We start from the raw sequence: 27,555 nt of genomic DNA, 5'->3' as shown, positions 1-27,555 counted from the left end.
CCTTCAGCAGACGTTATAATGGTTGCACAAATTTTGGACGGTAAGGCTATCGCCTTAGACCTTCGTACAAAGATACACGATGAAATCGCTCAATTTCAATTGAAGCACCCTGATTTCAAACCAAACTTGGCTATCATTCAAGTTGGTGATAGACCAGATTCAACAACTTATGTTAAGATGAAATTGAAGGCAGCTGAAGAGGCCAATATTGGATGTGAGATTATAAAGTTGCCTGAGGATATCTCCGAATTTGAATTGTTGAATGAAGTTTCAAAATTGAACAACTCCTTGGATGTTGATGGAATCTTGGTTCAATTACCATTGCCAGAACACATCGACGAGTCAAAGGTTACCGATTCAGTTTTAGCCGATAAAGATGTTGATGGATTTGGTCCCTTTAATGTTGGCGAGTTGTCTAAAAAGGGCGGCGAGCCAAAATTTTTACCCTGCACCCCAAAGGGAATCATGCATTTATTAGAGGTATCTGGTGTTGATGTCGATGGTAAAACTGCAGTTGTTTTGGGAAGATCTGACATTGTTGGTAAGCCAGTTGCCAACTTGCTCACTAAATCCAATGCCAGTGTAACTGTAGTTCACTCAAGAACCCCTATTGAACAAGCGAAACAGTATTTAAGCGAAGCTGATATTGTTGTTGCTGCTATAGGTCAACCACAATACGTCAAAGGTGAATGGTTAAAGCCAAATGCAGTCGTTATCGATGTAGGTACCAACTTTATCCCTGACAGTACAAAGAAAAGTGGTCAGAGAATGGTTGGTGACGTTGAATATGAAGCTGCCAAGGAAAAGGTTCAGTTGATTACCCCAGTTCCTGGTGGAGTTGGGCCAATGACTGTGGCTTGTTTGTTGGACAATGTGGTAATTGCAGCAAAGAGGCACTACAAAGCAAACAACGAAACTCCAAAATTCACTAATCCTTTAAAGTTGAATTTGAAAAAACCAGTTCCTTCAGACTTTGAGATTTCTCGTGCCCAACAACCCAAACGTATCACTCAAGTTGCTGAAGAAGCCGGTATTTTGGATGCTGAATTGGAACCATTTGGTTTCACCAAGGCAAAAGTTTCATTGGACATTTTGAAAAGATTACACAACAAAAAGAATGGTAAGTACGTTCTTGTCACTGGTATCACACCAACCCCATTGGGTGAAGGTAAATCTACCACTACTGTCGGTTTAGCCCAAGCTTTGGGTGCACATTTGAACAAGAATGTTTTTGCAAATGTCAGACAACCATCAATGGGACCAACATTTGGTATCAAAGGTGGTGCTGCTGGTGGTGGTTACTCCCAAGTTATTCCAATGGATGAGTTCAACATGCACGTCACTGGTGATATTCACGCCATCACTATGGCAAATAACTTGTTGGCAGCTGCTATAGACACGAGAATGTTTCATGAAACCACTCAAAAAGATGGCCCCTTGTACAGAAGATTGGTGCCAGAAAAGAAAGGTAAAAGAACATTTACCAAATCGATGTTAAGAAGATTAGAGAAGTTAGGCATTAACAAAACCGATCCAAACGAATTGACTCCCGAAGAAGTAACTGCATTTGCTAGGTTGGATATTGACCCTGAATCAATCACCTGGAAGAGAGTCGTTGACTGTAACGACAGATTCTTGAGAGGTATTACCGTCGGACAAGCTCCAACTGAAAAGGGTTTTACCAGAGCCACCGGTTTTGATATTACTGTTGCTTCTGAGTGTATGGCTATCTTGGCTTTAGCCAACTCTTTGGAAGACATGAGGGAAAGATTGGGTAAGATGGTCATTGGTACTTCTAAACTAGGTGTGCCGGTTACATGTGAGGATATTGGATGCGCTGGCGCCTTGACTGCATTATTGAAAGATGCTATTAAACCAAACATTATGCAAACATTGGAAGGTACGCCAGTTTTTGTCCACGCTGGTCCTTTTGCCAACATTTCTATTGGGGCTTCATCCATTTTGGCAGATAAGATGGCATTGAAGTTAGCTGGTACCTCCAATGACTTGACTCCTGAAGAAAGAAAAGAGCAAGAGGGTTATGTTGTTACTGAAGCTGGTTTCGATTTCACAATGGGTGGAGAAAGATTTATCAACATTAAATGTAGATCAAGTGGTTTAGCTCCAGATGTTATTGTCATTGTTGCCACTGTTCGTGCTTTGAAAGTCCATGGAGGTGGTCCAGAAGTTAAAGCAGGTGCACCATTGGCTCCAGAATACACTCAAGAAAATGTCGAATTGTTGAGAGCCGGATGCTCAAACTTGGCCAAGCATATCCAAAATGCCAAATCTTATGGTTTACCAGTTGTCGTTGCTATTAATAAGATGTCATCAGACTCCGACAAAGAACACGAGGTTATTAAGGAGGAAGCTTTGAAAGCCGGTGCTATCGATGCAATCGTTTCAAACCACTGGGAAGAAGGAGGAAAAGGAGCTATTGACTTGGCTGAGGGGGTTATTGCAGCTGCCAACAGTAACGACAAGAACTTCCACTTCCTTTACGGTACTGAGCCATCAATTGAGGATAAGATTTCTACTATTGCCAAGGAGATGTACGGTGCTGGTGAAGTTGAATTCTTGCCAGAAGCGCAAAAGAAAATTGACTTGTACACCAAGCAAGGATTTGGTAAATTGCCAGTGTGTATTGCCAAAACTCAGTACTCGTTGTCTCACGATGCTAGTTTGAAAGGTGTTCCAACCGGATTCAAGTTCCCAATAAGAGATGTTAAGGCGTCAATTGGTGCTGGTTACTTGTATGCTTTGGCAGCTGAAATCCAAACCATCCCTGGATTGCCAACTCACTGTGGTTTTATGAATGTCGAAGTTAACGAAGACGGCGAGATTGACGGATTGTTCTAAAAGCCCCTTCCGGCCAATTGTGAAAATTAATATTAAAACTTTTTCAACCTAGTTTTAACGAATGTTATGAATTGATGTTTTTATTGAGATTAATAGATTAGTCAAAGTATAGTTCAACACGTATATATATATGTTTCTTAAATTGACAAACATTGAATTACATTGTTATAATCCTGGTAGAAGAATTATCAGTTCTAGAACAGACTAGCTGATAATTGACTAGAGAGGATTGCAATACGCTGATTGTAATAGTTTATATATAGCAATTTGGTGAAGAAAACAGAACAATGACAGAAAAGAAAAGAAAGGAAAAAATCTTTTGACAATTCGGAAATGCGAGAAAATTAAATCATCAAATTTTATCTTTTAAACCCAACAAAGAAGATAAACATTCGGATAATTTATCAAATAGAGTCAAGTAAGTCACTTCTTTGCTTACACAATAGAAAATTGAAACTCAATCACTGAATATCTACTAGTTATTGACACCCCTCCAAAGCTATTGTAACTAATTTTTCAACCTGTACAACGAGTAGCACCTAAAGATCATCATGTCCTTTACTAGATTGTCCAAGCAATTCCAACCATTTGCAAAAAGAGCCGTTGCAAGACAAACAGCATCTTATGCATTGACTCAGTCGCTTCGCCACTTTACCAGGCCAGCTATTTTCAACGCTACTAGACCTGTTGTATACAACTCCATCAAAACAAATTTGAGATCTTACAGTGTCTTGACGGAGTCACCAGAAGCTAAAGCATACGACTACGATGATGTTAAAGACATTGCTGCTAATCCAGACAAACACCCTGATTCAGTCTTGATAGATGTCAGAGAGCCTGTTGAGTACGACGATGGTCATATTCCTGGCGCAATTAATGTACCATTCAAAAGTAGTCCAGGTGCCTTGGACTTGTCTGAAGACGACTTTCTTGATAACTTTGGATTTGAGAAACCCGACAAAAACAAAGAGTTGGTATTTTATTGTCTCGGGGGTGTTAGATCTACCGCGGCTGAGGAGTTGGCAAACACATTTGGATATAAAAAGAGAGGTAATTACGTTGGCAGTTACGAAGATTGGGTTGCCCATGAAAACAAGAAGAAGTCAGATTAATGTCGTGAGTTCGGCCACTTTTGGCCCGGGGCTTAGTTTCTTAACTTGTCAATAGTTTTCTTCAATGTTTTAATTTGGTATAACAAAGTTTCCTCGTCTTAATAGATTTTACATATTATTTTATCGCATACCATAGCGACAATCACGAAGCATTCATTAATTATAAAAAGTACACAGGAATTAAGGCTACTCATTACGGGGTCTGAATTCCAATTGTCTAAATTCTTTTCCTAATCTTCTCTTTCTCTTTCTTTCCATTGCCTTTTCTCTCTGCTTAGGTTTCATGCTGTCATACTTGGCTTTCTGTAAAATTTTCCTCTTATCACCGCGTTTCAAAAAGTGTGGTTGGCTTGACTTGCCCTCCTTTACGTTTTGATATTGCTTCTTCTTGTACTCCTTCAAGACTTGATTCTCCAAGTCACGATTTTTCAAAGTGTCCATTCTCGATTTCAAAGATTGAAGCTGTAACCTGATCTCGTCCTTTTCCTCCTCATCCAACTTTGATTTCTTGTCCTTTAAAATTTGCTCCATGTTTTGGATCTCTTGCTTACGATAGTCATCCAAAAACGCATAATTCTTTCTAGCCTGATTCAAATCAGCTTTCCCGTAAGCTGCATCAAACCGAATATCAGTGTGCAAGGTTTGTGACTTTCTTGAAGGTAGGCCCTGGATGTCTCTAATTCTGGATACGGGCCTCTTGCTCGATGCTTCAGCTGGTGCATGTTTGCTTCTCTTCTTATGACTACTCGAACTGGTTTCTTCAGGACCCGAGTCAGAGTCTGACTCTTGGAAGAATTCTTCTGGTTCGCTATCACTCTGGAAACTGGCTCTTTCATTCTGCAATCTGGATTGAGCACTACGTAATGTTCCAAATGAAACGGTGGATAGCTCATCGTCCTCTTCGTCTTCCTTCACCCTCTTTAAAGGGTTCAGTAGCTTCTGTTTCTGGTACTCCAGCTCTTCATCTGAGGATTCCAGGTCATATGTCGGCCTTATTTTTGTATGTTTGGGCATTCTCTACTGAAGCTTGTATAGTCGTGATTGTCTCTTCCTCAGGAGCATCTCAAAAACTGCAACTACCAAGTGAGGTTGCAGTTTTCATGAGGCCCTTACATGCAGGATGCGTGAATAAAAGTATATGCAAACAGAGCGTAGAAAGGGTCTAGGTTGTTTATTAGCGGTGCTGGTTACCTGCATGAGGCGCCTATATAGATCTTCACTCAAAGTAATGCTCTTGGCTGCATATTGAGGTTTCTGTACTAGATCAGTCTCGATATAAACGTGGTCATAAAGTACGAGAAAACTTCGTACGTACTGTCAAACTTTGACAAGAGGGCATAGTACTATTTGAAACTATAAACACTGCCTAACCTCATGAATGTACTCTTTTACTTGCTTAGCTTTCGGGAAAATGAATAGGAATGAAGTCACTATTGTGAGCCAACATTTAAATGTTATTTATTTTTGCAAATACAAAGAGAATAAATAGGGACAGAAAAAAAAAAATAATTGAAATCAATTTGCCAATTGGAAAAACCAAAAAGAAAAAAAAAAATTGTTGAACGCTTTTACAATTTTGTTTTGGTTGAGTATCGAATACTGATCATATAACTATTCCATTAACTTAGATAATCACAAATATAATGTTGTCAAGATCTATTGCTCGCTTTTCAAGGGTATGTTTGTCTCAATTGAAGTTTGTTGCAACTTCTTGGATTAAAAAAGAGATCAATTTGACTATAGTTACAGTCGAAATTGGATCGGAGAATGGAAACCGAACACAATTAAAACATCTGACGTATTCAAAGCTACAGGCTATTACACGAGCTTAATCCGATGGCCCTTTCCAATCTTCGACGATGTGTTCCACTGAATTTAAAGCTCCTGATTGTCTTTAATGCCGAGTCTCAACATTGACGTTCCATTTTCCTTTTCCTTTTTTTTTTTTCCCACCCTTTATGCAACCGACGTGTTGTTATGCGATAAGTTCCGGGATCCAATACTAACTCCAATTTTAGCCAATTGCCCAACAAAAAAGATTCTTGTCTTTACATGAATACCGTTCTGCAGCTTTATTGAGCAAGTATGGTGTTCCAATTCCAAGAGGTTACCCAGCCACTACTGCTGAAGGTGCATACGACGCTGCCAAAAAATTGGGTACTGACGAATTGGTCATCAAAGCCCAAGCTTTGACTGGTGGTCGTGGTAAAGGTCATTTTGACTCTGGTTTACAAGGTGGTGTCAAGTTAATTTCATCCCCAGAAGAAGCTAAAGATTTAGCTAGTCAAATGTTGGGTCACAAATTGATCACTAAGCAAACAGGTGCTAAAGGAAAGGAGGTCACTGCTGTTTACATCGTTGAAAGAAGAGATGCTCAAACTGAAGCATACGTTGCTATCTTGATGGACAGAGCTAAGCAAACTCCAACAATTGTTGCCTCCGCTCAAGGTGGTATGGACATTGAAGGTGTTGCTGCTAAAGATCCATCTGCCATCAAGACTTTCCCAGTCCCATTGGAAGAAGGTGTCTCCGACAAATTGGCTACAGAAATCGCTTCAGTTTTGGGATTCACCAAGGACGCTATTCCAGAAGCTGCCAAGACTATCCAAGGATTGTACAACTGTTTTATCGAACGTGACTGTACTCAAGTTGAAATCAATCCATTGTCCGAAACTCCAGACCACAAAGTTTTGGCCATGGATGCCAAATTAGGTTTCGACGATAATGCTGCTTTCCGTCAAGAAGAAGTTTTCTCATGGAGAGACCCAACTCAAGAAGATCCACAAGAAGCTGAAGCCAGTAAATACGGATTGAACTTTATCAAGTTAGATGGTAACATTGCCAACATTGTCAATGGTGCTGGTTTAGCTATGGCTACAATGGATATCATCAAATTATATGGTGGTGAACCAGCCAACTTCTTGGACTGTGGTGGTACGGCTACCCCAGAAACTATTGAAAAGGCTTTTGAATTGATCTTGTCTGACAAGAACGTTAACGGTATCTTCGTAAATATCTTTGGTGGTATTGTTAGATGTGATTACGTCGCCAAGGGTTTGATTGCTGCCACCAAGAACTTCAACTTGGATATCCCAGTTGTTGTCCGATTGCAAGGTACCAACATGGCAGAGGCTAAGGAATTGATTGAAAACTCTGGTTTGAAATTGTTTGCCTTTGAAGATTTAGATCCAGCTGCTGAGAAGATTGTAGAATTGGCTCCAAAGAGATCTTAAGTGTATCGTTTAAAGAATATATAGAGAATGAATGAAGAAGAAGAAGGAAAAAAAGATTAGAGCTTCTTTGCATACTTTTGTTATCTTGTAGTCTTTGGTAGAAGGTTTGGTAGTGCATGTAGAAAATAATTTTGGCGATTGCAAACAAAGGCAAAAAAGAAAAAAGAGAACGAAAAACTTGAAAGTGAAAACTATCGCCACCAACTGTTAAAGCACAACCAAGCACAACCAAACCAATTGCATTTGCAACAAAATAATCTTACTACTCCCCCATCACAATAAGACGATATGTTTTTAACTCGAAGTGAATATGATAGAGGTGTATCCACCTTCTCACCAGAAGGAAGACTTTTCCAAGTCGAATATTCACTTGAGGCAATTAAATTAGGATCAACCGCAATTGGTATACAAACAAGCGAGGGTGTCATTTTGGGCGTTGAGAAACGTGTTACCTCATCTCTACTTGAATCTTCATCGATTGAAAAAATTGTTGAAGTAGATCACCACATAGGATGTGCCATGAGTGGTTTGACCGCCGATGCAAGATCATTAATAGACCATGCTCGTGTGTCTAGTTTGACGCACAACTTGTACTACGACGAAAACATTGGGGTTGAAAGCTTAACGCAAAGTGTTTGTGACTTGTCATTACGATTCGGAGAAGGTGCAGACGGTGAAAAGAGGTTGATGTCGAGACCGTTTGGTGTTGCTTTGTTGATCGCGGGGTTTGATAAAGAAAAGGGCCCTCAGTTATACCATGCTGAGCCTTCAGGAACATTTTACAGGTACGATGCAAAGGCAATTGGGTCAGGGAGTGAAGGGGCTCAAGCCGAGCTAAACAACGAATATCACAAGAGTTTAACATTGAAAGATGCTGAATTGTTGGCTTTGAAGATTTTAAAACAGGTTATGGAAGAGAAGTTAGATTGCAAGAATGCACAATTAGCTAGTGTTACTGAAGCAGAGGGGTTCAAGATTTATAGCGATGAGAAAACGGATGCAATCATAAAAGTATTGAATGAGCAAGCTACGGATGAAGATACTTTAATGAGCTGAATCAGATAGAATAATGTTAAATTGTATTGGTATTTACTCAGGGAAACACAGCTCTAGTCTATCACTCAACTCTAGTAGTTTTCTATTTTCCTTCTCTCCAACCTTTTTGATAGTGGAGAGGAAGTATGCGAGAAGCTCTCCGAATTTTTGGTACCGAAGAAAGAAACTCTCATCCAAATAATCAAGTCTTTGTTGCACCAGCTCGTCATCCATTGGTTTGTTAAACTTGCCTGGAAACTCCCTTGAGAAAGTTTCATATAACTCAGGATGAATAAACACCAACATTTTCTTCATTTGAATAGTATAAGTCTGAAACTGAATGATAAAGTAGAACATTTCTCTCATACATGATAAGGTCTCCGGCCTCGTCAACAAAGTGTCACTAAGAATTACCGTTGTAAAGGTCTCTAGTTTAGTTTTTAAATCCTGAACTGATAAAGTTTCATTAGTTGTTGCTGCTGCCTTGCGTGAATTGATCTTTTTGTCAAATATTGTATTCATTCCATAGTTGCTCATGAGTTTGGTATTGAGTACTTGATCGCTATCTACGATGTCTGTACCCAAATCTGCGGCAGCTAGGCGTTGTCCATATTCATTCAACGTTTGGTGCACCTGGCTGTAGTTACTTTCAATCACATCATACATGACATACGATTGTACGTGGGTGACAAATGTTAGGATACGCGAGTGTAGCATTCTGCATCTCAATATCCACTTCTGCACTCTTTGGGGAAACGACTTCTCTGTCCATATACGAGAAGTGTTTATATCTTGCCAATTGTTTTCGATTTGTTTGGTGACAAATTTAAGCATGAACAAGAACTTGAACAGAGTTTCATATTGGTATGATGTCTGCCTATTCAAGACAAAATTCAAAGGAAATTCAAGAGGCACTGTCAAATCGACACTCAAAAATGTTATATCATCGACTCGATCGTTCAGTCCCTTCGGTAAAGTATCAGCTACCTCGTTTCTTAGTTCTCCGCTACTATTGTGCTCTTGAAATAACTCCCGAAAATCGTATCTTGAAATATCTGAATCCCTTTTCGCCATAAGCTCCTCAGTGGACTTGAAAAAGTTTTCAACTGTGATTGTAAATCGTTGGTTTTGTTCCGCTATCTTGGCACATGATGTGTTGTGCCCTATTTCTAACCCCAGCATGGGAAGAAAATTTTCATAGTATTGTCTCAGCACTCTCTGGGTAGATATTCTATATTTATTTCGCCTCAAGTCTTGAAATGCCGAGTCGATGAAGGAATCAATCTTGAATGAATCATCAAGTAAGAAAAGTGTTTGAAATGCTTCAACCAATTTTGGAAATTTGTACCCTTCAAACAAAAGCTTCAAGAGCATTTTATTGGCTCGGGTAGAAAACATGTCAATCTTGAGCTCCAAGTCTGGTGCATTGAGGCTCTTGACACCTTCTAGCCTCTCACCCAAGCACAGAAAATCATGCAAATCGGTACACATTTTAAACATGCTTAGAAACTTTCCGGTATTTATAATCTTATTCTGTATCTTGGTATCAAAGAATTGCTCAAGCAAACCATCCTCTTTAATTAGAAACAATTCATTCCAATAAAAATCACTCTTTGTTTGGAAAAAAGACTGCAACCCTTTTGGTATCTTTGCTACTCTAATCATAAACTCGTCAAAGGGATCCTCTATTGACCCATCAGTGAGCCATTGATTCAACATCAGCACATACTCAAAACTTACCTCGTCATAGAGTGCTGCTAGAAAGCTGTATGAAGCAGGGTCACCTTTAAAAGCTGCAATCCTCTCTTGAATTATCTTCAATACATGTCCTCCTTTGCAAACTTTCATTTTCTCGGTGTACATATCGGTCTCTAGGCGATGCAAGTTTGCACTTTTCGACTGTTCCCTAGGTAGATCTTGTCTCTCGTCAGTCAATTCGTGGATTTCCTTGGCAATTGAGTACATGTGGGACATCTTGTTGGCAGTCTCTTGGTGAAGAACTTGTTCGAGTGTGTTTATGTTGAATCTTGTGTTGTACTGGTACTCGTGCTCTAAGCTAAGAAGTAGTTTAGCGTACTGCTTGAAGAACATGGTTATGCTGTGACAAAATGCTTGAACCAATTTGCCATAAACAGCATCATCATAAACCTCAATAAATGCGTTTAGTCCACTATAATGCTTCCCAATTCGTATTATCCTCTTGGTGACCGTTTTCAAGCTGACATCCAAATTTTTAGCAATCTTGAAGTCAGGCCCGGAAATTCTTGACCCTACTGAAGTTCGATTGTAGCTCTTGCTGTGTTGAATATAGTGGCCCTCAAACCCTAGAAGTGTAAACAATAGATCTTTAATAATCAATGCTTGTTGAATATTTATATCATCAATCTCCAGTAACAATGGTGCAGGTATCTTCTGTACAACTGGGTTATTCACAGTAATACAAGAAGATTGCACACCACCTATATCAGCCCCTTCTAAGTCGAAGCTTTTCAATTCTACGGCATCATAACTTGGTTGTGGAGTGAATGATCTTTCCAGTTGGTGCTTACTCATTGTGGCTTCTTGTGAATAAAGGTACATGCCTGGTAGTGGAGACGAAGAATCCATTCTCGTCTTGTGATTCGAGTCCAAAAAATGCAGGTCTTCCTGTAGCCGATTTATTTGTGGTGGAGTAAACTGGTTCATGCTAATTGCATTTAAAGAGGCCTAAATTCGCTTTGTTTACAAATTGTAAAAATTCTTCTCTTGTGTTTGGCTTTCCGCGTTATAACACAATACGTTTATTACACAAAATTAACCACTTACTTTAACCATTCCAAGTCTTCCGCATCCTCAATATCCAGAATGTTCATAGAGGCAATTGCCAACTCTGCCTCCTCTTGGACCTTTTTCAACCCACAAAGATCCTCCAAATAGCTCGGTTCGTTTAAACACCGCTTTACAAAGTCCCATTTATTTTGATTGTATTCCGTTATAACATTCTCAGAGCAAGCCGAGCAATGCACATAACTGGGCGCATACAAAGTAGATTGTGAAAAGTTTTGCAAGAATCCTCTAATTTGATGTGGAGTAGTCCCAAAAGTTGTTGTGTCGCTATGTTTTGCCTTTTGTTTTTCTGGCTGCTGCAAGATTGACACTAGTAGCTCCACAGCCAATGAGGATGCCATCAAAGCGCCTCCTGGGCGTGTCACTGTGCACATTTGATCTAGTGTTCGATCACTGAGACTGTCATCTGGTGCCACTACGTCATTACAAAAGTAACAACCTAATCGGTCTCCCTTTGGTTGCAAAATGCTTCCATGTCTCATGACCAAGTAACTGTCAAATCCCAAAGCTGCATTGATAACAATTTTGTCTTTGGCAGACCCCATAACAGTTGGAAGCCACCTTGATTCTCTTGAGTCCATCAATAAGAAGACAACATCGCTCCGCTCTATCAAAGCATCTAGAAGCTCGTACGATGCCTTTTGTCTTTCCTCGTCAGTCACAGGATGGCCAATCATTGGCACTTCCAAACTTACCCCTTCTGTAAAAACACCGGGGTACACTTTTTTCAAATTGTCGGCGGCTTTCTGTGCCTTGAGTTCCCCTTGCCCTTCATCGCTAAAACAATCCTCAAAGTTGAAAAGCAGTTGTCTGACAGGATTCGAGTATGAGACCCTCCCATTATCAACGAATGTCAAATCTTTGAACCCCCAGCCTAACAATGTTCTTCCTACGTAACTTCCTAAAGTTCCTGCTCCAAGAAGTAATACTTTTTGTTTCTTTATGATATCAAGGTCAAGCTTAGGAGCGATTCGCCATTTCATTAATTTCAAATTTAACTCAACAGCTTGGTTAGCAAGCTCTAGTGGGTTAATCAACAGGCCCAAATCGGCTACCTTTGGACTCAATTTCCCTTGACTTGTTCTTTCCCATCCTGTTACCTTTAGTGGATTCAGGATAGACACAAAGGATAGAGTCTGTTTGAATGAATGCTCCTTTTTGAAAATGATCAAATCAATCTTTTGAAACCCAAGGTGACCAAGATAGTACAAGTAATTCTTCACCTGAACTGAGGGCCTGTGTTCGAGGGTAGTACACGAATCGTAGTAAACAAACGTGTGTGATTTCTGGGTATCAGCATTATCAAACAACTCACCCTTGTCGATTTGAAAAAATTGGCCTTTGGCAGATGAGACATTCTGTTGAAGCAAATTTAATGTCTCTCTGTCCACTTTATCCTCTCCTTCTAAATTCCATTCACTGTTCAAAATGGGAAACGCAACCCAGTAGTAGAACTTGTACTTTTTCAAATCAGAGTAACTCCACACATAAAAGTAGTTGAATGTTTCCACATCAAATGTCTTTTTGCTGGTTATTTTCTCCTGTATTTGTTGTCCCCAGCTCTTCAAAAGCACCTGTTTGTTTTTATCCTTGAACTCCTCGATAGTGTTGACATTGATCAATTCTCCTTTGAATGTCCAACTGTCTGCTTTACTTGGTGTTTCACTGGAAAAGCTCTGATCATCAAGGTGAACAATTGGGGTATCATTAAATTTGTTCAAGTTTTGGGATTGTAGTTGGAAACCCCATATTTTCTGACTTGACGCATCCAATTTAAACTTATCTAGTTTTAGCTCGGCCAATTTTGTGAAAAACGAGGAGTCTACAAAAGACTGAGTTGGGGAATATTTTGCATGGGTCTTGATAGTCATGTCTTGAGCAATTGATGTCAGAATAAAGTCAGTTTGCCTCACTGGGAGTAAAAAAAAATAATCAGTAAGCCATAAACAATCTTATCTGTGTACACAAAACTGTGAACTTCACGGTCTTTACAAGAAAAGAACATATACTATGTACAATGAAGCTACCACCGTCACATAGGTTCATCTATTTCCTATACACTGAAAACTACTCATTCATTGGGGTATCTTGCAAGGTCATGTCATCAAGCTCGTCAAGCAACTCGTCAATGGCAATTCTTGGAGCATCCTCCTCATCCTCATCAATATCATCGTCTTCCTTTTGTGGCTGTTCTTCACCTGCTCTGTACATATTAATCGTTTGTCTCAACTCTTCATCTTCCTCCAACTCTTGCAAGAACAACTCGTAGTCCCTCTCTGCCTTTTCTTGCTCTTGTCTTGCCTGTCTCGAATCGTCGTTTGCAACTATGTCATTGTGCTCCTTGGCCATTCTCTTCAACTTCCACTTTCTGTTCTTTGCCTTCTTCGATTTTCTTGGGTAATGTTTCTTGACGATAACAACCTCCGGCGTATTATCAGTGTCTAAAGTGTCCCAAAGCTCTGAATTCAAATTCGAATTAGTCAAATAGTATCCAAGACATGAATCGCCAGGATGCAAGATAGCACCCAAGTGGGTTCTCACATAAAAGGTTTGATCGTTGGACCCCAAATCGCTTGCACGACTAACTTCAACGTCGGCCAAAACATATTTGCCCTTCATGTCACCAGTAGGTTCAACATCCAAGACGATAAATTCAATCAACTGAGTCGCATCTAACAATGAGGGGAAAGGCGATCTCCAATACACCTGGGAAGATAAATCAGCAGTTTGTAACGAATTGAAATCAATAAATTGCATGGCATTGTTAACCTTGTTGCACAATACCAACCTTGAAATATTCCCCATCGAATTGGCCAATTTCTTTGGTAGTACCACTAAATCATCACGGCAAATGGGTGCTATTTCAATCGAATAGGAAAACTTATAACTAGAGGACCCTGAATGGATATCTGTACTAACAAGCTCTTCTGACTTCTTTATCTTCACTGGGGCAACTGAAGTCAAGAAATCAACCATTTTGGCTGCGTGATTCTTTTGGGCATAAAAGAAATCCAATCCGTCCTTGGTTTCTTGAATCGATACTGTGTCCATGTGAGCATTATGCTTCAAAATTAACTGTTCCAAATACAAAAAAGTCCTTTTGTGTGGAACTTTCTGCCTTATTTGAACAGTTGCCCTCCAGGTATTTGTGGTGTACGACTTGGCACAATCAGGACATTGCATAGCAATAACGACATACTCCACCTCAAATGTTTGTTGGACTATAGTGTTGGCCATGGCCTCACCCTGGACAGTAAGTTTTACTCTGATTCTACGTGAATGGGGCTCGGTCCATATGAATGATGCATCAACCAACCTGACTTTGTTTAATCCTTTTAGACGTCTAAGACAAAGGGCAAGAAGCTCTCTAGATTCAAGTTGGGCTCTGATCCATTGTCCTGGGGGCTGTAAAAATCTTTCACAATTCCTGCAAAATGAAACATTTGCCTCCCTTGGAATACCTTCGGTGATATCAACATTTAACTTTATACAATCATAACACATTACAAGTCCTTGGGAACCATCCATGGGAACACCACAGTTACAACAAAGAACTGTTGCAACAGGACCTGTAGATGCAGCAGCATCGTTTGGTGTTAATTGAGTGTAGTTTGACATGATGTAGTGCTTGAAGAATATGGGTTACTAATGCCTTTCCTTTTTTTTTTTCTTCTTTTTTACTTGCCTATGTCATCTCAAATAAATCTCTGTGCAATTACTTAAGACTGGAGTGCATATAATACAAAATTTGTTTCGATTCGATTTTTTGGCAACGGACAATAACAACAACAATAATAATAACAGCGACGACGACGAATCTTTCCCCCACCACTGTCCACTGGTTAACACTCAAAGTATGGTGGATAGAAAGCGAGCAATAAGAGTAGAGGATGATGAAGATGAAGATGAGGATGACGTTCCATTGAATAAAAAGACCAAGTTAGAGTCAAATGAAACCACTACAGTGATTAAAGAAGAAGGTGTGGAGGATGGGGCTCAAGTCAAGACGGAAAATGCATCACCAGAATTCAAAGTGGAGGATGCAAACGAAGGTGAGGAGGGATCAAATGAAGATGATGCCGAGGGTGATGATGATGACGAGGATGAAGAGGATGAAGAAGCAGAGGAAGAGCGGAAACGAATTACCAACTTCAATTTTGATGGAGAAATATACACGTTTAAAGAGCGACCTTCAGTTATAGAGGAAAAAGAAGGTAAAATTGAATTTAGGGTGGTCAACAACGACAACACCAAGGAAAGTCTAATAGTTTTGACTGGTCTCAAAAATATTTTCCAAAAACAGTTGCCCAAAATGCCACGTGAATATATATCGCGGTTGGTATATGATCGCTCGCATTTGTCGATGGCTGTTGTACGAAAACCGCTAACTGTTGTTGGTGGGATAACGTATAGGCCGTTCAACAACAGGGAGTTTGCTGAGATTGTGTTTTGTGCAATTTCTTCGACGGAACAGGTACGTGGATATGGTGCTCATTTGATGAATCATTTGAAAGATTATGTTAGAGCAACTTCGCCAATAAAGTATTTTTTAACCTACGCAGATAACTATGCCATTGGATACTTCAAGAAGCAAGGTTTTACGAAAGAAATTACGCTTGATAAATCTGTGTGGATGGGGTATATAAAGGATTACGAGGGAGGTACTTTAATGCAGTGTTCGATGCTCCCCTCTATTCTAAGGTATCTCGATCTGGGAAAGATACTTCTTCTACAGAAGGCTGCTATTGAAAGGAAGATCAGACTGCGGTCCAAATCAAATGTTGTGCGGCCAGGGCTCCAAATCTTCAAAACGAATAAAAACGTGACACTAGACTATAAGGATATTCCTGGGTTATCCGAAGCAGGGTGGCTGGAAGAGATGGATAAATTGGCACAAAAACCGAAAAGAGGGCCTCATTACAATTTTATGGTCACTCTTTTCTCAGAGATGCAAAATCACCCTTCGGCATGGCCGTTTGCAGTACCTGTCAACAAGGAAGAAGTTCCTGACTACTACGATGTCATTAAAGAGCCCATGGATTTGTCTACTATGGAACTGAAGTTGGAAAACGACAAGTACGAATCGTTTGACCAATTTTTGTACGATTCCAGGTTGATTTTCAAAAACTGTCGATCTTATAATAGCGAGTCCACCACCTATTTCAAGAATGCCAACAAATTGGAAAAGTTTATGAACAACAAGATAAAGGATAGCACTGAGTATTCCCATTTCCTAGAGTAAACTACTTTGTTTGTACTTTATACTGTATTATTTTCCGTTCTTTTTGCATTCCTCATGTGTAGCCCGGAGATTGCGCCGGTTTAACGCAGTTAGTTGCACCTGACCCGAAAAAAAAAAAAAGAAAAATAAAAAGGGTTTTGAAAATTATCCAATAAATGACATATTTAAAATTGCTTTCTTTTTCTATTTTTGCAATTGACCAATCTCTACCAGCCATTAATGCCTGTCGAAGTTTATTCCTATTCCGAGCAAGTTGACCTTGCAAATGCTGTTGGAAGATACATTATCAAACACCAAAACGAAGCTGTCAAAACAAACGGATCTTTCAAGATCGCTCTTTCAGGAGGCTCTCTCGGTAAAGTTTTGAAAGAGGCATTGATTGATAATAAAGACATTGGAGCTGAAGTTCAGTGGGAGAAATGGGAGGTGTACTTTAGTGATGAAAGACTTGTGCCATTGAACCATGAGGATTCCAACTATGGTCTTTTCCACGAGAAGGTACTTAAAAGCCTTCCTGCAAATTCTGCAAAGCCGAAAGTGCACACCATTGATGAGTCGCTATTGACGGGTAAAGATGGACAAGTAGAAGGTGCTGATGTCGAAAAGGATAAGGAAATTGCTAAACGATATGCTGCTCTTTTGCCCCACAAGCTCGACGTTATATTGCTAGGATGTGGTCCAGATGGTCATACATGTTCGTTATTCCCAGGACACAAGCTCCTCAAAGAAAGAGCCCAATTGGTTTCATACATAAATGATTCTCCAAAACCACCCCCAAGAAGGATTACCATCACATTGCCCGTTTTGGAAAATGCAACTGCGATCGCCTTTGTGGCTCAAGGGGCAGGAAAAGCACCAATTTTGAAAGAGATTTTCAATGACCCTAAGAGTGAGTTGCCATCCAAGTTGGTTACTGATATTACTTCGGGAACTGAAATCAGCTGGTTTGTCGACTCCCCTGCGATTGAAGGCGCAGACGTGTTGAGTAGCAAGTATTAGAGAATAGATTAGAAATTAAATAGAACTCCATGTGTAAACTTTCTTTGAGAAGTGTAGAATTTTGAAGCGCTTTACGCCCTATCGGTCGATGTAAAGGACAAATTTATTTTTAGCTCCCTCTTTACTCTGTTAAATTTTTGTGTTGCGTCAATGTTTCTTCAGCTTCTTAATTGAGATCTAAACAAGCAAGCAACAATGGGTATGTACCACAATCAATGTCTCTTTTGAGAGCACTTACTAACCACAATAAGGATTAGGTGTTGCTTTATGGTTCTGTCCGAGACCAAGCTCTCAGATTCACGATAAGTTGACTACATTGAGCAGTTCCATCAATACGTTGTTCCCAGGACTGCCACCAAAGTTCGAGCCCCATATTACTATAACTACTAATATCAGTATCAACCTAGACGATCCAGCCAAAACCAAGGATGATGTTGATAAAATCTTGTCGGCAAGTGCTGTGGCATTGCAATCTTTGCCTAAAAACCACACCAACCTTGTGACCATAGGAAATATAAACAGCCAGAGGAAATATTTTCAAAAGTTGTATTTTGAAGTGGTTAAGGACCCAAACTTGGTTTCCTTTGCTCAAATAATTAGAGAAATCTTTGTTATATCCCCTGCTGATATCGAAGCGGAGAATCAAAAACAAAACCCACATTTGTACACCACTGACGGACATGGAAACACGGTGAGGCGAAGACCCCTGAAGAAGCACAGTGGAGACTCATCAAAAAGTACGACAAAGGAATTTTCCACTGCTGAGATCCAGAGAAGAGCAACCTACAAGGCTGCAGAATGGGCAGAAAAAGAGTACGATCCTCACATATCCTTAGTCTATAGTAACATTTGGCCCATAGACAATGCGTTGTGGTTAACTATTAAAACAAGAATTAGTGACTATCTAGGCATTGAAGATGTCGATGCGGGAAATTTGCACAATCATGACTATGGATGGAATAGCGGAGTTTTGAAATTAGTTTTGTGTGAAGGTGAAGTCCAGGATTGGATTGTTTTAGGAAGCGTTGATGTTTAGGTGGTATGATGATTATTTCCTAATGTGTAGTTATTCGCTAAATGTAATTAGTTAGCCTCTGTCGACCCAGTGTTGCATCTAAGCAGCGGCTCACTTGATAAGGTGAAAAAAAAAAATGTGTAATGAAAGATGGGCTTTAAATATCCACGCTTAACAGTCCACCTTCTTAAATGCAAGAAAGCCCGATCCATAAATACTCTTGCGAGACATGCTCGGAGACATTTGAAAGTCCAAATGATGTACAGAAACATTTGTCAACCACAAGACACAAGTCAGTGAGGCTATTGCCACTTGATGAAATATTGGAATGTGAGGAATGTTCCGACTCCAACATTCACCAGCTCGCTATCCTACGCTATGGACTCAATGATATGGCTTTATTGTGTCAGCTGTGCTTGGATAATACAACTAAAGACAGTGGAGAAGAACCAACAGCCAAGTATACTCTATCAAATGGTGCTCTATTTGGTAAATTGTCCCAGTACATCAAGTTTAGAAACATTGCATGCGCTCTGTGTGGAAGAGATGACGACCTATACGTTGCAAATACCCCTAAAGGACAAATTATAAGTTGCAAGGAGTGCTTACTGAAACACCAGTCTCAAGATGTTAACTTTGTGAGCGAAAACGATGATAAGTTTTTGACAGAGCTTTTGGGATTGAAAGAGGTTATCATTAAGAACAAGTCCTTAGGAGGGAGAGGAGGGAGAGGGGGTAGAAGAGGAGGTAAAAGAGGAGGTAAAAGAGGCGGGAGAGGAGGCAGATCAGATGGAGGTAGTAGAAGAGTTAAAAAGGAGGATCCTGAAGCCGAATCGCGAAGACAGCATTACCAAGAATCAAAACAGTTTGCCAGTGATGTAAAGTCTGGATCCACTGTGAAAGCAATTGGGGCAGGTTCCATTGGAAACAGTCTGGTAAAGCCTCAAAATGGAAGAGGAGCTGGTTCGAAAGACTCTATAGGTAGACCTAATGCAAAAAACGGGCATAAAGCCTCTACAGGGAAGGAGGTTTCTAAGCAAGATCACAATGCAAGAAACAATGCAAGAAACAATGCAAGAAACAATACAAAGCCTAAGACTGATTCAAACAACTCGTTGAAATCAGCCTCAAGTAAAGCAGGGAATTCCAAAAACTCAAAGAAAGACAATAAGAATGATTCAAAAGCTGCTTCCTCCGTCAAGGCTCAAAGACCAGCCGAGAATGATTCGAATGGAAGTAAGTCAAAGAAACCTTCACCAAGGGGTAACAAACAGGAGCCTTCTTCAAAACAAAAAGTGTCCCAGAAACAAGAGCGTGATAATGGTAGCAAAGTTGTCAAGCCAAACAAAATACAATCGAAGGAAAAAACTCCAAGTCGTCAAAATTCGCCTGCACCGATGTCTGAATTGGTATTACCTTCCTATATAACAAAATACCATCCTTCACCAAAGCTCAAGCTTTCTTATGACAATATTGATGAGTATTTCCGTGAAATGAGTTTCAATGTCTTCTTGGAAGACCAGCTCACCAATGTGCTGAACATAATTGAACCACAAGATCTCATTATCGAATGGTACCAGGATCAAGATAAGAAAAACAACCAATTCAAAGTCAGTATCCCCATGAAACCGGAAGTTATGGATAGATTTTTGTCAGATAGATTCAAAAAATTGAAGAAAGACCCTTTTCAGAAAGATCAAGCAATGTTTTTAATCTTGAATGATGAAATTCCTTGGTATGGTAAAGTGGCCACTGTTGATGGAGTCAAATCGGGCAAGAACCGGAAAACAGCCAAGGTTAGTCATGTGGAAATGGTCATTGTTCTTTACAAATGGAACAATCAACCCTTACCCAAGACAGTCCACGCACAACATTTGAAACTTTTACCAGCATCAGTTCCCGTTAGCCGAATTTTCAATGCCATGGATGGCCTCACAAACCCAAGTTTCATCAAGATGTTGTTGGGTAAGGAACCTATTAAGCAAATATTCTTCAATAATAGAGTCAATTTCTCATCAAACTTGAATGATTCACAAAAAGCGGCTATCCAATCAGTATTGAATAACAGAATTAGTGTTGTCCAAGGTCCCCCAGGAACAGGTAAAACCTCTGCCATTTATGAAACTTTGATCCAATTGCTCGAGTCTTTGAACACGTACCCGATTTTGGTAGTTGCGGCTTCAAATATTGCCATTGACAACATTGCCGAAAAGTTGTTGCCCAAACATGGCAAACTGATTTTGAGAATCACTGCAAATGAGAAGGAAAGAGAGTATAATAAGTCACACCCATTGGCTAGTATTTGTTTGCATCACAAGATATACGATGCAATGTCAATGAAGCATCAACAAGTGCAGAATGACTTGAAGCGTGGTACAGGGGTGATTAGTGCCAACGCTTACAAACAATTTATGCAAGAGAAATTTCAAATCACCAAGCAACAAGTTGCCCAGTCAAAAGTTATTTTAACCACCACAGTTGTTGCTGGTGGAAACCAATTGAAATCACTTTCGAAATGCCCCGTTGTGATTATGGACGAAGCAACTCAATCATCAGAGCCAAGTACTTTAATCCCATTAGCTGTTCCAGGAGCTGAGAAGTTTGTTTTTGTGGGTGATCAAAAGCAATTGAGTTGTTTCTCCTTGATTCCAAGTTTATCAACATCATTATTTGAAAGAGTATTATTGAATGGGACATATAAATCACCGCATATGTTGAATACACAATATCGTATGCACCCAGCAATCAGTGAATTTCCCAGAAATAGATTCTACAATGGTGCATTAAAGGATGGTATTGATGCTAGTGCAAGACAAATGGATGGTATTCCTGAAACTCCGGTGTATTTCTGGAACACCAAAGGGAATGCAAGAGAACAATCAGTTCGAAATTTACTTCGTGAAGATAGAGGTTATACCTACACCAATAGAGATGAAGTATCCTATATTAAACAAGTATTGAAAACCTTGATTATTGAAAAAGGTATACATAGAGATAATATTGGTGTGATAACACCTTATTCAGGTCAACGTGATTTGATCTCATCAATATTAGTCAGAGATGATATAATCAATCCTACCAATGAAGAGTTGCAAGTCGAAATTGATATTGATGATATTACCAACGACTCTAAGCCAGTGAACATTCACATAGTCTCGGGTATTATGATTGCTTCGATTGACGCATTTCAAGGAAGAGAGAAAGATTTTATGATTATGTCATGTGTTCGGTCAAATAAACAAGGCACAATCGGGTTCTTGAAGGATGAAAGGAGATTGAATGTTGCACTTACTAGAGCCAAATACGGGTTGATTATGGTGGGTGATGTTGAATGTTTGAAAAAGGGAGATAAATTGTGGAAAGAATACATGGAGTACTTGGAAAATAAAGAATTGATACACGGTGAAGACCAGTTTAAATATTAATAGATTAATGGACGTTGAATGTGTAAAGCACAAAGTAGCCAAGGATTGTAGAATAAAGTGCAATTTTTTGGAAAAATTGTAAAAAAGAAAAAATAAAAAAATAACGACAACTGCAGGACTCGAACCTGCGCGGGCAAAGCCCAAAAGATTTCTAATCTTTCTCCTTAACCACTCGGACAAGTTGCCAACGATTGAGCCAGAGACCCAATTTTTATAAAAAAAGTGTTTCTACTTTGACTCATGGGTTAAAACTTTTTAAATTTTTATCGAGCACTTTTTATTAAAGGTGTGCATTTGAGCACACTGGGATGTTAAAAAAACCACAGATAATGCATTTGAAAGAAGGTTTCTTAAAGTTTAACAGTTATTTATCGTAAAAAAGCTTTACCTTTCCCTATTTTTAAACAATTTTGCTTCTTTTTTCGTTAAAATTTGCAACCGATTGATGTTTATCAAAATTTTAGAGGTAGTTTGCATGAAAAAAGAAAGTCAACTTACGGAAAGCTTAGTGCTTGGACATAAGGAGAAGAAAGACAAAGAAACCAATGCCCCGTTATTTTGATCAATAACAATGCAAACGCTGATTACCATGTTAATCAATGTATAAAAGTGCAAGTTTGTGACAAATTAAGCCACATCTAGCTTGATATTTCACTAACTTGAGGCAATATAACCTCTCACTGCAACATCATCAACACGTATCTTGATGCTTAATACCCTACATCATGTATAAGATCACAGCATTTAAAACATCCTTTGTGGAACCTGTATTCATTACCCGGCCTGTACTCAAAACGCATCACGAGAAAACAAAAAAAAAAAATTAACCAAATTAAATGAAAGAAAAAATTTTCCCTCTCAAACAACCCATCTTTCTTCTTCTTCCTCTTCTTTTTCTTTCTTCTGGTTCTCCAACTCAATAGTGTCATAGATGGTGGGACAACCGTGTTGTATTGTCGCTAACATCATGACTTAATTGGTATGTTATACTGCCCCTTATCTATGAGGCGCCTGCTTGATGATCAACCAAACTTTTCAATTGCACTTCCAACATGATTAAACTCAATGATATAACTTTTATTTTAACTGAGGATGTACATGCAGGACATATTGTTAAGGAATTCTTCGTTTATGATTGTGATAATAATTGCATTGATTTGTGAGGAGGTTATTTTGTTTGATAGATTCAATAATATGCTAACTCGAATTTTCCAGTATGTTTTAATTTCCGTCGTCAAGTCTAGCTTTGACTTTTAAAATCTAATTTAAGATTCCTTTGAATGATGAATATGTTCCTACATTTTTTCTGTCCGGTGACTCGTGATCCAATGGATACTTTACATGCATCACCATCTGACTTTTTGCCAATCTATTTAGATTTTAAAAATATCCAGGGAGTGGCCATTTATACTAACTATTCGATACGAAAGGGTATGTTTGTTTCCTAAAAGAAGAAAATATATTAGGATTGTCGTTCATTATGATGAAAAATAAATGTTATCAGTTCTGCTTCTGAACCAAATAACCTGAAGATACCAACTTTACCAAAGCTCTAGAATTACTCTGATTATGAATGACAACCCTTTGCTTTGCTACCGACTTTGTACTAACCCGATACATTAGAGTTCATAGAGCTAAAATACACAACTTTTTTTTTTCAGTTTTTTTGATGTAGATTGTTTCTTTCTGTTCTATACATTAAAGATGACTACTTTACCGTCAATACCTGACGTTGATACTTTTCCATCGGCAAAGTTTTTAATACTGACAATGGTATTTTGGTGAACCGTGGTTAACGCTTTGGCAGCTTTGCCATGTCCGGCACTTGGCTTACTAGATCTTCCTTTCAAGTCCATTTGCTTAAACATATTCAAAGCTTGGTGTGAAGAAATTTCTTCATCATCATCGTCAGCATTGACCTTTGGTGGTTCCTTAGTCAAATCTTTTTGCTCTTCAATTTGATAAGCTTCTTGCCAATTTTGTTCATTGCCTTTGAATACAACCAAGTTGCAGTTGAACCCACCAGCGACGACTGAGCTATCCGAAATCCATACAATGGACTTGAATGGCAAATAGTTTGTCTTGATATTCAAAATAGATTTTGGCTCAAGTCCTTCGCCTTGTGGGTAAACAACACCAATTGAAGAGTCATGAGAGACCCAAGCCAATGCATTTCCATCAGGGCTAAACTTAACCCCATGCACCCAGGCATTTGTTTCATTGGTAAAGTCGCCACACAACGTTTGGAAGGGTAATTTGGTTCCCCACACACTAGGTTCAGGCTTAGCGTCGATGCCTTTGATGTATCCACTAAATACTCTGATATGACCATCGGTCGATCCACTGGCCAACAACACTCCATTGGGATGCCAATCAATAGTGGTGATGGTGGATTTAATTGGTTTTTTCAAGTGCTTCGATACCCACCAATCATTCTCTTGCTCGTAATAGCAAACTGCAATCACCCTATCACCAGACCCAACAGCGAATTTTTGTCCATCAGGGGACCATCTACAAACAGTAGCGGCTCTATTGATACGCAACAATACCAATGTTGGCTTGAATTCGCCATTCTCGTATTCCCACACTGATGCGTTTCTGTCTTGCGAACAGGTCAAAATCCTAGATCCATCAGGTGAAATGTCAACTGAGGTGACAGTTTTATCATGGTCACGCAATTGAGCAACTAACTTTGGTTTGACTGATAAGTTGTTGGGGTCAATCTTGTAAATTTCGACCAAGTTTTCTTTAGTGATTGCCAAAATAGTACGATCGGGTGAAAAGACGTGGTCCTTGATAGGCAAATGGCCTAATTGGTAAATAGCTGGGACTTTTGACATTGTAACGGTGAGTTTGTTTATTCGGTTAGTTCAGGAGTGGTCTCTCAACTAAACTTTGAAGATGAAGAGTTCAAAGAGTATAAACGACGAATTTTCTGAATTGCCGAAAAAAATAAATATTTGCGCCAGCGTTGCTTCCGATTGCAAAAGTGTCACATCCAAACTTTTATTTTACAAATTGGACAAGCATATATACTTATACATCTAATACTATTGTTACCCTTAATCATCTTGATGCTCATGTTCTTGCTTCACTTTTACAAACTCTCTCACCTTTTCCCATCTTCTTTGTACGGTTGGGTTCTTCACCTTGACCATTTCACCATCCAATCTATCAACAATGGCAGAGAACAAGTTACCGGTTTCCTTGTTGTACAATATTCTCAACCAATAAAAGATCAAAAACAAAGTCAATTGATAACCACTGGCATTTCTGAAAAACAAGGTTCTAAGGACCAAGTAGACAATTAAAAATAATTCGTCATACGCAATCAATGCTGATAATGTAGATGCATGCTTAATGACAGCAGTAACATTCTTCAATTTACTCAAGTGCAAGACACTCAACAAAAAGTATGGGAGAATCTTAAACACTGACCTGAATGTAAAACACCAAACTACTGCCAAGATCAAGTATTGGAAATTCTCATGACTCAACAATGTAGCCACTGGTGGTAAAAAGTGTAACCCAAACTTGTGACTAAACGTAGAAGTCAATGCCACCATCGATCCAAACAAGGCTAATCTGTAGCAGATTGAATTGATGTAGTAGACGTTAGGTAACCAAAAAGCCTGGAAAATAAACGTAATGGTGCCGAATACAACAGAAGCAATATGCCCACCGAGCCATGCTTTAAACTTCAAAGCATTTGCATTGGGTTGGGCTCTAACCAATTTTTTTTTAAACTTGTGATGTTTATCATTAGGAGTCTTGTTTGTAGGCGCCTCGGGTTTTGCTTGTTGTGGCGTTGAATCTTGAGTTGAGTGTTGATTATGTGCTCCAATTGCCCCATTCTGATGGGATTCTGTGGCAGTAGCAGACATTGTTAGTCAATGGTGTAGTCCCCTCTAGCTTGACCTAGTCGATGTTGTCTTTCCCATTTGTACAAAAGTAGCAAAGCAAACAAAGATTTTAGGAAATGAGAGGTGAAATTTGGGCTTATATACAGGATTATTGTATTTTTTGGTCTGATGAGTTGTCGCTGTGACTCGTTCCAAAGGTCGAACAAAATATCGGCCAGCGACTTCGCCCCGGGCTAAAGAATAGAGAGAAAAATTAACAATCCTTGGGAATAAGGCAACACACAAAACGCGACTTGAAATAATTAAACTATAAACAACAGGGAAAAACCCATCAAAGCCTAAACCACCACAACAAAGTCAAGATGGACATTGACTATACGACAAAACCAAACCTCACTGAGCTAGAATCATCAGTACTTACTGAATATCAAAACATCAATGCCACCTTGATCAAAATAAACCAAGGCTTAAAGGGTCTCACTAATAAAGATGATGCCGACGGGGGTGAAAGTATACGGCTGGTTGAAACGTTGAGACAGATGGAAACAAAACTACTGCTTATTTACACATTCTTTAGAGGTGCGGTTTATACGCTATATGCTGATGTTGGAGAAGGTGCCGGAGAAGAAGAAGAAGTAGAAGAAGAAGAGGAAGAAGAAGAGGAAGAAGAGGAAGAAGATTATGGTGATGATGGTTTGGCTGGAAATATGGACCAAACAGACATCAAAAATGATGGCTATGAGCATCAAGGAGAGTACGACAAAGGCACAAACGAGCTACTGAGTATATCTGACACATGAAATAGCAAATGCATTGAACTATATGATTTTATACAGAGTGTCATCGTATACCAATTCGACATTGGTTATCTTGACACCACGGTTGACCAACAAATGATCAAAATCAATAGTGCCAATATACTTTATCTTTCCTTGTTTGTCTCCTGCCTTATCAGTAATAGAATATTCGCTTTGAAAATTTACCGCGTAGTCCCTGTTGGGATTCAAGGGCACTTTGTCCTTCACTTGATGCACCTCATGGATCTTGCCACTCGATTTCTCATGTATTTTTGTATCTGCATTGGATCCAATCCGGGCCATACCCAAACCAATTGGTGACAATGTATCATCTTTGATTGAATTCCAGTTTATGGGTTTAATCGCCCATTTAAAGCTGATATTATGGCCCCCTTCAGTCCCATTCGATTTCTGGGTAAAATCAATTTGTATACCTGACGCGCTGGGATGTATTAGTTCGACCCAGATATTGAATTTGGAGTTATTCATGGTGAGATTCAAAGGTAATCCGAAAATTGCGCGGATCTTGTTGTTTGAGGAAAGCTTTTCAAGAACTGCATACTTTATATTTTGCTGCTGCAAGTCATTGCAATACTCGTCGATGTCTGATTTAGTTGTTCCATTAAGGTTGTTCTGCGCCATTTCTGTAGTTATATAGTTGTGGTAACCCTTATCCACATAAACCAACCCCTCAGGGTAATTCAAAGTCTTTTTCCATAAAACGTTAGGGTTGAACCACAATGGTAGGAAAATTGATTTCTGAATATTTGATCCTGTCGATTGATGCAATTCGTCTCTGATTCTAAAGTATTGTATTGAGGCATATAGTAGCATTGATAAGGTGGAAGAAGAGGCAATTAATATAAGAATGGTGCGAAGGGGTAACCTCTTCCCCCCAGTCGTTGTCCCGTTAATTCCATTGCGACTCACATGTACTGCGTTTCTCACTAAGGTGTCGTAGTTGGCCTTGTCAAATTGACGAGAATGACGACCTGCCTGGCCAAAGTGTCTAACTTGGTAAAAAGCTTGTCTTTGGAGTAAATTAATCCCTTTGAGTGGCATTAAAAATCGAGTACTATTTACCATCCGAGATTTCATTGATGACTAGGAATCGAGATGTGAATTTGGTTGTTAAACTTATTCAGCTAC

General features: G+C 39.3%; 15 protein-coding genes across 15 annotated transcripts; 9 read left to right on the top strand and 6 right to left on the bottom strand. All coding sequences in view use genetic code 12, as the record gives it.

Moving 5' to 3' along the window:
* Positions 1–18: 18 nt before the first annotated feature.
* MIS11 (trifunctional formate-tetrahydrofolate ligase/methenyltetrahydrofolate cyclohydrolase/methylenetetrahydrofolate dehydrogenase) lies at positions 19–2,859 on the top strand (the record flags this gene model as incomplete). Its single annotated transcript, XM_051814506.1, has 1 exon — positions 19–2,859. The coding sequence occupies one exon, from the start codon at positions 19–21 to the stop codon at positions 2,857–2,859; it is 2,841 nt and encodes a 946-aa protein (XP_051671873.1).
* Positions 2,860–3,410: 551 nt separating this feature from the next.
* On the top strand, positions 3,411–3,971 carry CANMA_002436 (thiosulfate sulfurtransferase; the record flags this gene model as incomplete). The annotated part of the gene is made up of 1 exon (XM_051814504.1): positions 3,411–3,971. The coding sequence occupies one exon, from the start codon at positions 3,411–3,413 to the stop codon at positions 3,969–3,971; it is 561 nt and encodes a 186-aa protein (XP_051671872.1).
* Positions 3,972–4,157: 186 nt separating this feature from the next.
* On the bottom strand, positions 4,158–4,985 carry CANMA_002435 (rRNA-processing protein; the record flags this gene model as incomplete). The annotated part of the gene is made up of 1 exon (XM_051814503.1): positions 4,158–4,985. One exon carries the CDS (start codon positions 4,983–4,985, stop codon positions 4,158–4,160), a length of 828 nt encoding a protein of 275 aa, XP_051671871.1.
* A 629-nt stretch (positions 4,986–5,614) lies between these two features.
* LSC2 (succinate--CoA ligase (GDP-forming) subunit beta) lies at positions 5,615–7,204 on the top strand (the record flags this gene model as incomplete). The annotated part of the gene is made up of 2 exons (XM_051814502.1): positions 5,615–5,647; positions 5,990–7,204. 2 exons carry the CDS (start codon positions 5,615–5,617, stop codon positions 7,202–7,204), a joined length of 1,248 nt encoding a protein of 415 aa, XP_051671870.1.
* Positions 7,205–7,492: 288 nt separating this feature from the next.
* Positions 7,493–8,260, top strand: PUP2 (proteasome core particle subunit alpha 5; the record flags this gene model as incomplete). The annotated part of the gene is made up of 1 exon (XM_051814501.1): positions 7,493–8,260. The coding sequence occupies one exon, from the start codon at positions 7,493–7,495 to the stop codon at positions 8,258–8,260; it is 768 nt and encodes a 255-aa protein (XP_051671869.1).
* Positions 8,261–8,293: 33 nt separating this feature from the next.
* On the bottom strand, positions 8,294–12,936 carry CANMA_002432 (alp4; the record flags this gene model as incomplete). Its single annotated transcript, XM_051814500.1, has 2 exons — positions 8,294–10,925; positions 11,045–12,936. 2 exons carry the CDS (start codon positions 12,934–12,936, stop codon positions 8,294–8,296), a joined length of 4,524 nt encoding a protein of 1,507 aa, XP_051671868.1.
* A 196-nt stretch (positions 12,937–13,132) lies between these two features.
* On the bottom strand, positions 13,133–14,683 carry NMD3 (ribosome-binding protein; the record flags this gene model as incomplete). Its single annotated transcript, XM_051814499.1, has 1 exon — positions 13,133–14,683. One exon carries the CDS (start codon positions 14,681–14,683, stop codon positions 13,133–13,135), a length of 1,551 nt encoding a protein of 516 aa, XP_051671867.1.
* A 238-nt stretch (positions 14,684–14,921) lies between these two features.
* GCN5 (histone acetyltransferase) lies at positions 14,922–16,307 on the top strand (the record flags this gene model as incomplete). Its single annotated transcript, XM_051814498.1, has 1 exon — positions 14,922–16,307. One exon carries the CDS (start codon positions 14,922–14,924, stop codon positions 16,305–16,307), a length of 1,386 nt encoding a protein of 461 aa, XP_051671866.1.
* Positions 16,308–16,526: 219 nt separating this feature from the next.
* SOL3 (6-phosphogluconolactonase) lies at positions 16,527–17,306 on the top strand (the record flags this gene model as incomplete). Its single annotated transcript, XM_051814497.1, has 1 exon — positions 16,527–17,306. The coding sequence occupies one exon, from the start codon at positions 16,527–16,529 to the stop codon at positions 17,304–17,306; it is 780 nt and encodes a 259-aa protein (XP_051671865.1).
* Positions 17,307–17,501: 195 nt separating this feature from the next.
* CANMA_002428 (2',3'-cyclic-nucleotide 3'-phosphodiesterase) lies at positions 17,502–18,342 on the top strand (the record flags this gene model as incomplete). Its single annotated transcript, XM_051814496.1, has 2 exons — positions 17,502–17,505; positions 17,564–18,342. The coding sequence occupies 2 exons, from the start codon at positions 17,502–17,504 to the stop codon at positions 18,340–18,342; spliced, it is 783 nt and encodes a 260-aa protein (XP_051671864.1).
* Positions 18,343–18,512: 170 nt separating this feature from the next.
* On the top strand, positions 18,513–21,746 carry CANMA_002427 (RNA helicase; the record flags this gene model as incomplete). Its single annotated transcript, XM_051814495.1, has 1 exon — positions 18,513–21,746. The coding sequence occupies one exon, from the start codon at positions 18,513–18,515 to the stop codon at positions 21,744–21,746; it is 3,234 nt and encodes a 1,077-aa protein (XP_051671863.1).
* Positions 21,747–23,437: 1,691 nt separating this feature from the next.
* ARC40 (Arc40p) lies at positions 23,438–24,586 on the bottom strand (the record flags this gene model as incomplete). Its single annotated transcript, XM_051814493.1, has 1 exon — positions 23,438–24,586. One exon carries the CDS (start codon positions 24,584–24,586, stop codon positions 23,438–23,440), a length of 1,149 nt encoding a protein of 382 aa, XP_051671862.1.
* Positions 24,587–24,808: 222 nt separating this feature from the next.
* Positions 24,809–25,630, bottom strand: CANMA_002425 (uncharacterized protein; the record flags this gene model as incomplete). Its single annotated transcript, XM_051814492.1, has 1 exon — positions 24,809–25,630. One exon carries the CDS (start codon positions 25,628–25,630, stop codon positions 24,809–24,811), a length of 822 nt encoding a protein of 273 aa, XP_051671861.1.
* A 341-nt stretch (positions 25,631–25,971) lies between these two features.
* On the top strand, positions 25,972–26,409 carry DAD3 (Dad3p; the record flags this gene model as incomplete). Its single annotated transcript, XM_051814491.1, has 1 exon — positions 25,972–26,409. One exon carries the CDS (start codon positions 25,972–25,974, stop codon positions 26,407–26,409), a length of 438 nt encoding a protein of 145 aa, XP_051671860.1.
* Positions 26,410–26,427: 18 nt separating this feature from the next.
* CANMA_002423 (uncharacterized protein) lies at positions 26,428–27,504 on the bottom strand (the record flags this gene model as incomplete). Its single annotated transcript, XM_051814490.1, has 1 exon — positions 26,428–27,504. One exon carries the CDS (start codon positions 27,502–27,504, stop codon positions 26,428–26,430), a length of 1,077 nt encoding a protein of 358 aa, XP_051671859.1.
* Positions 27,505–27,555: the final 51 nt, after the last annotated feature.

This window comes from Candida margitis (assembly GCF_024628925.1).
Source record: "Candida margitis strain CBS 14175 chromosome Unknown scaffold7, whole genome shotgun sequence".
Lineage (NCBI taxonomy): Eukaryota > Fungi > Ascomycota > Pichiomycetes > Serinales > Debaryomycetaceae > Lodderomyces > Lodderomyces margitis.
This window is presented reverse-complemented; position numbering and strand designations above follow the sequence as displayed.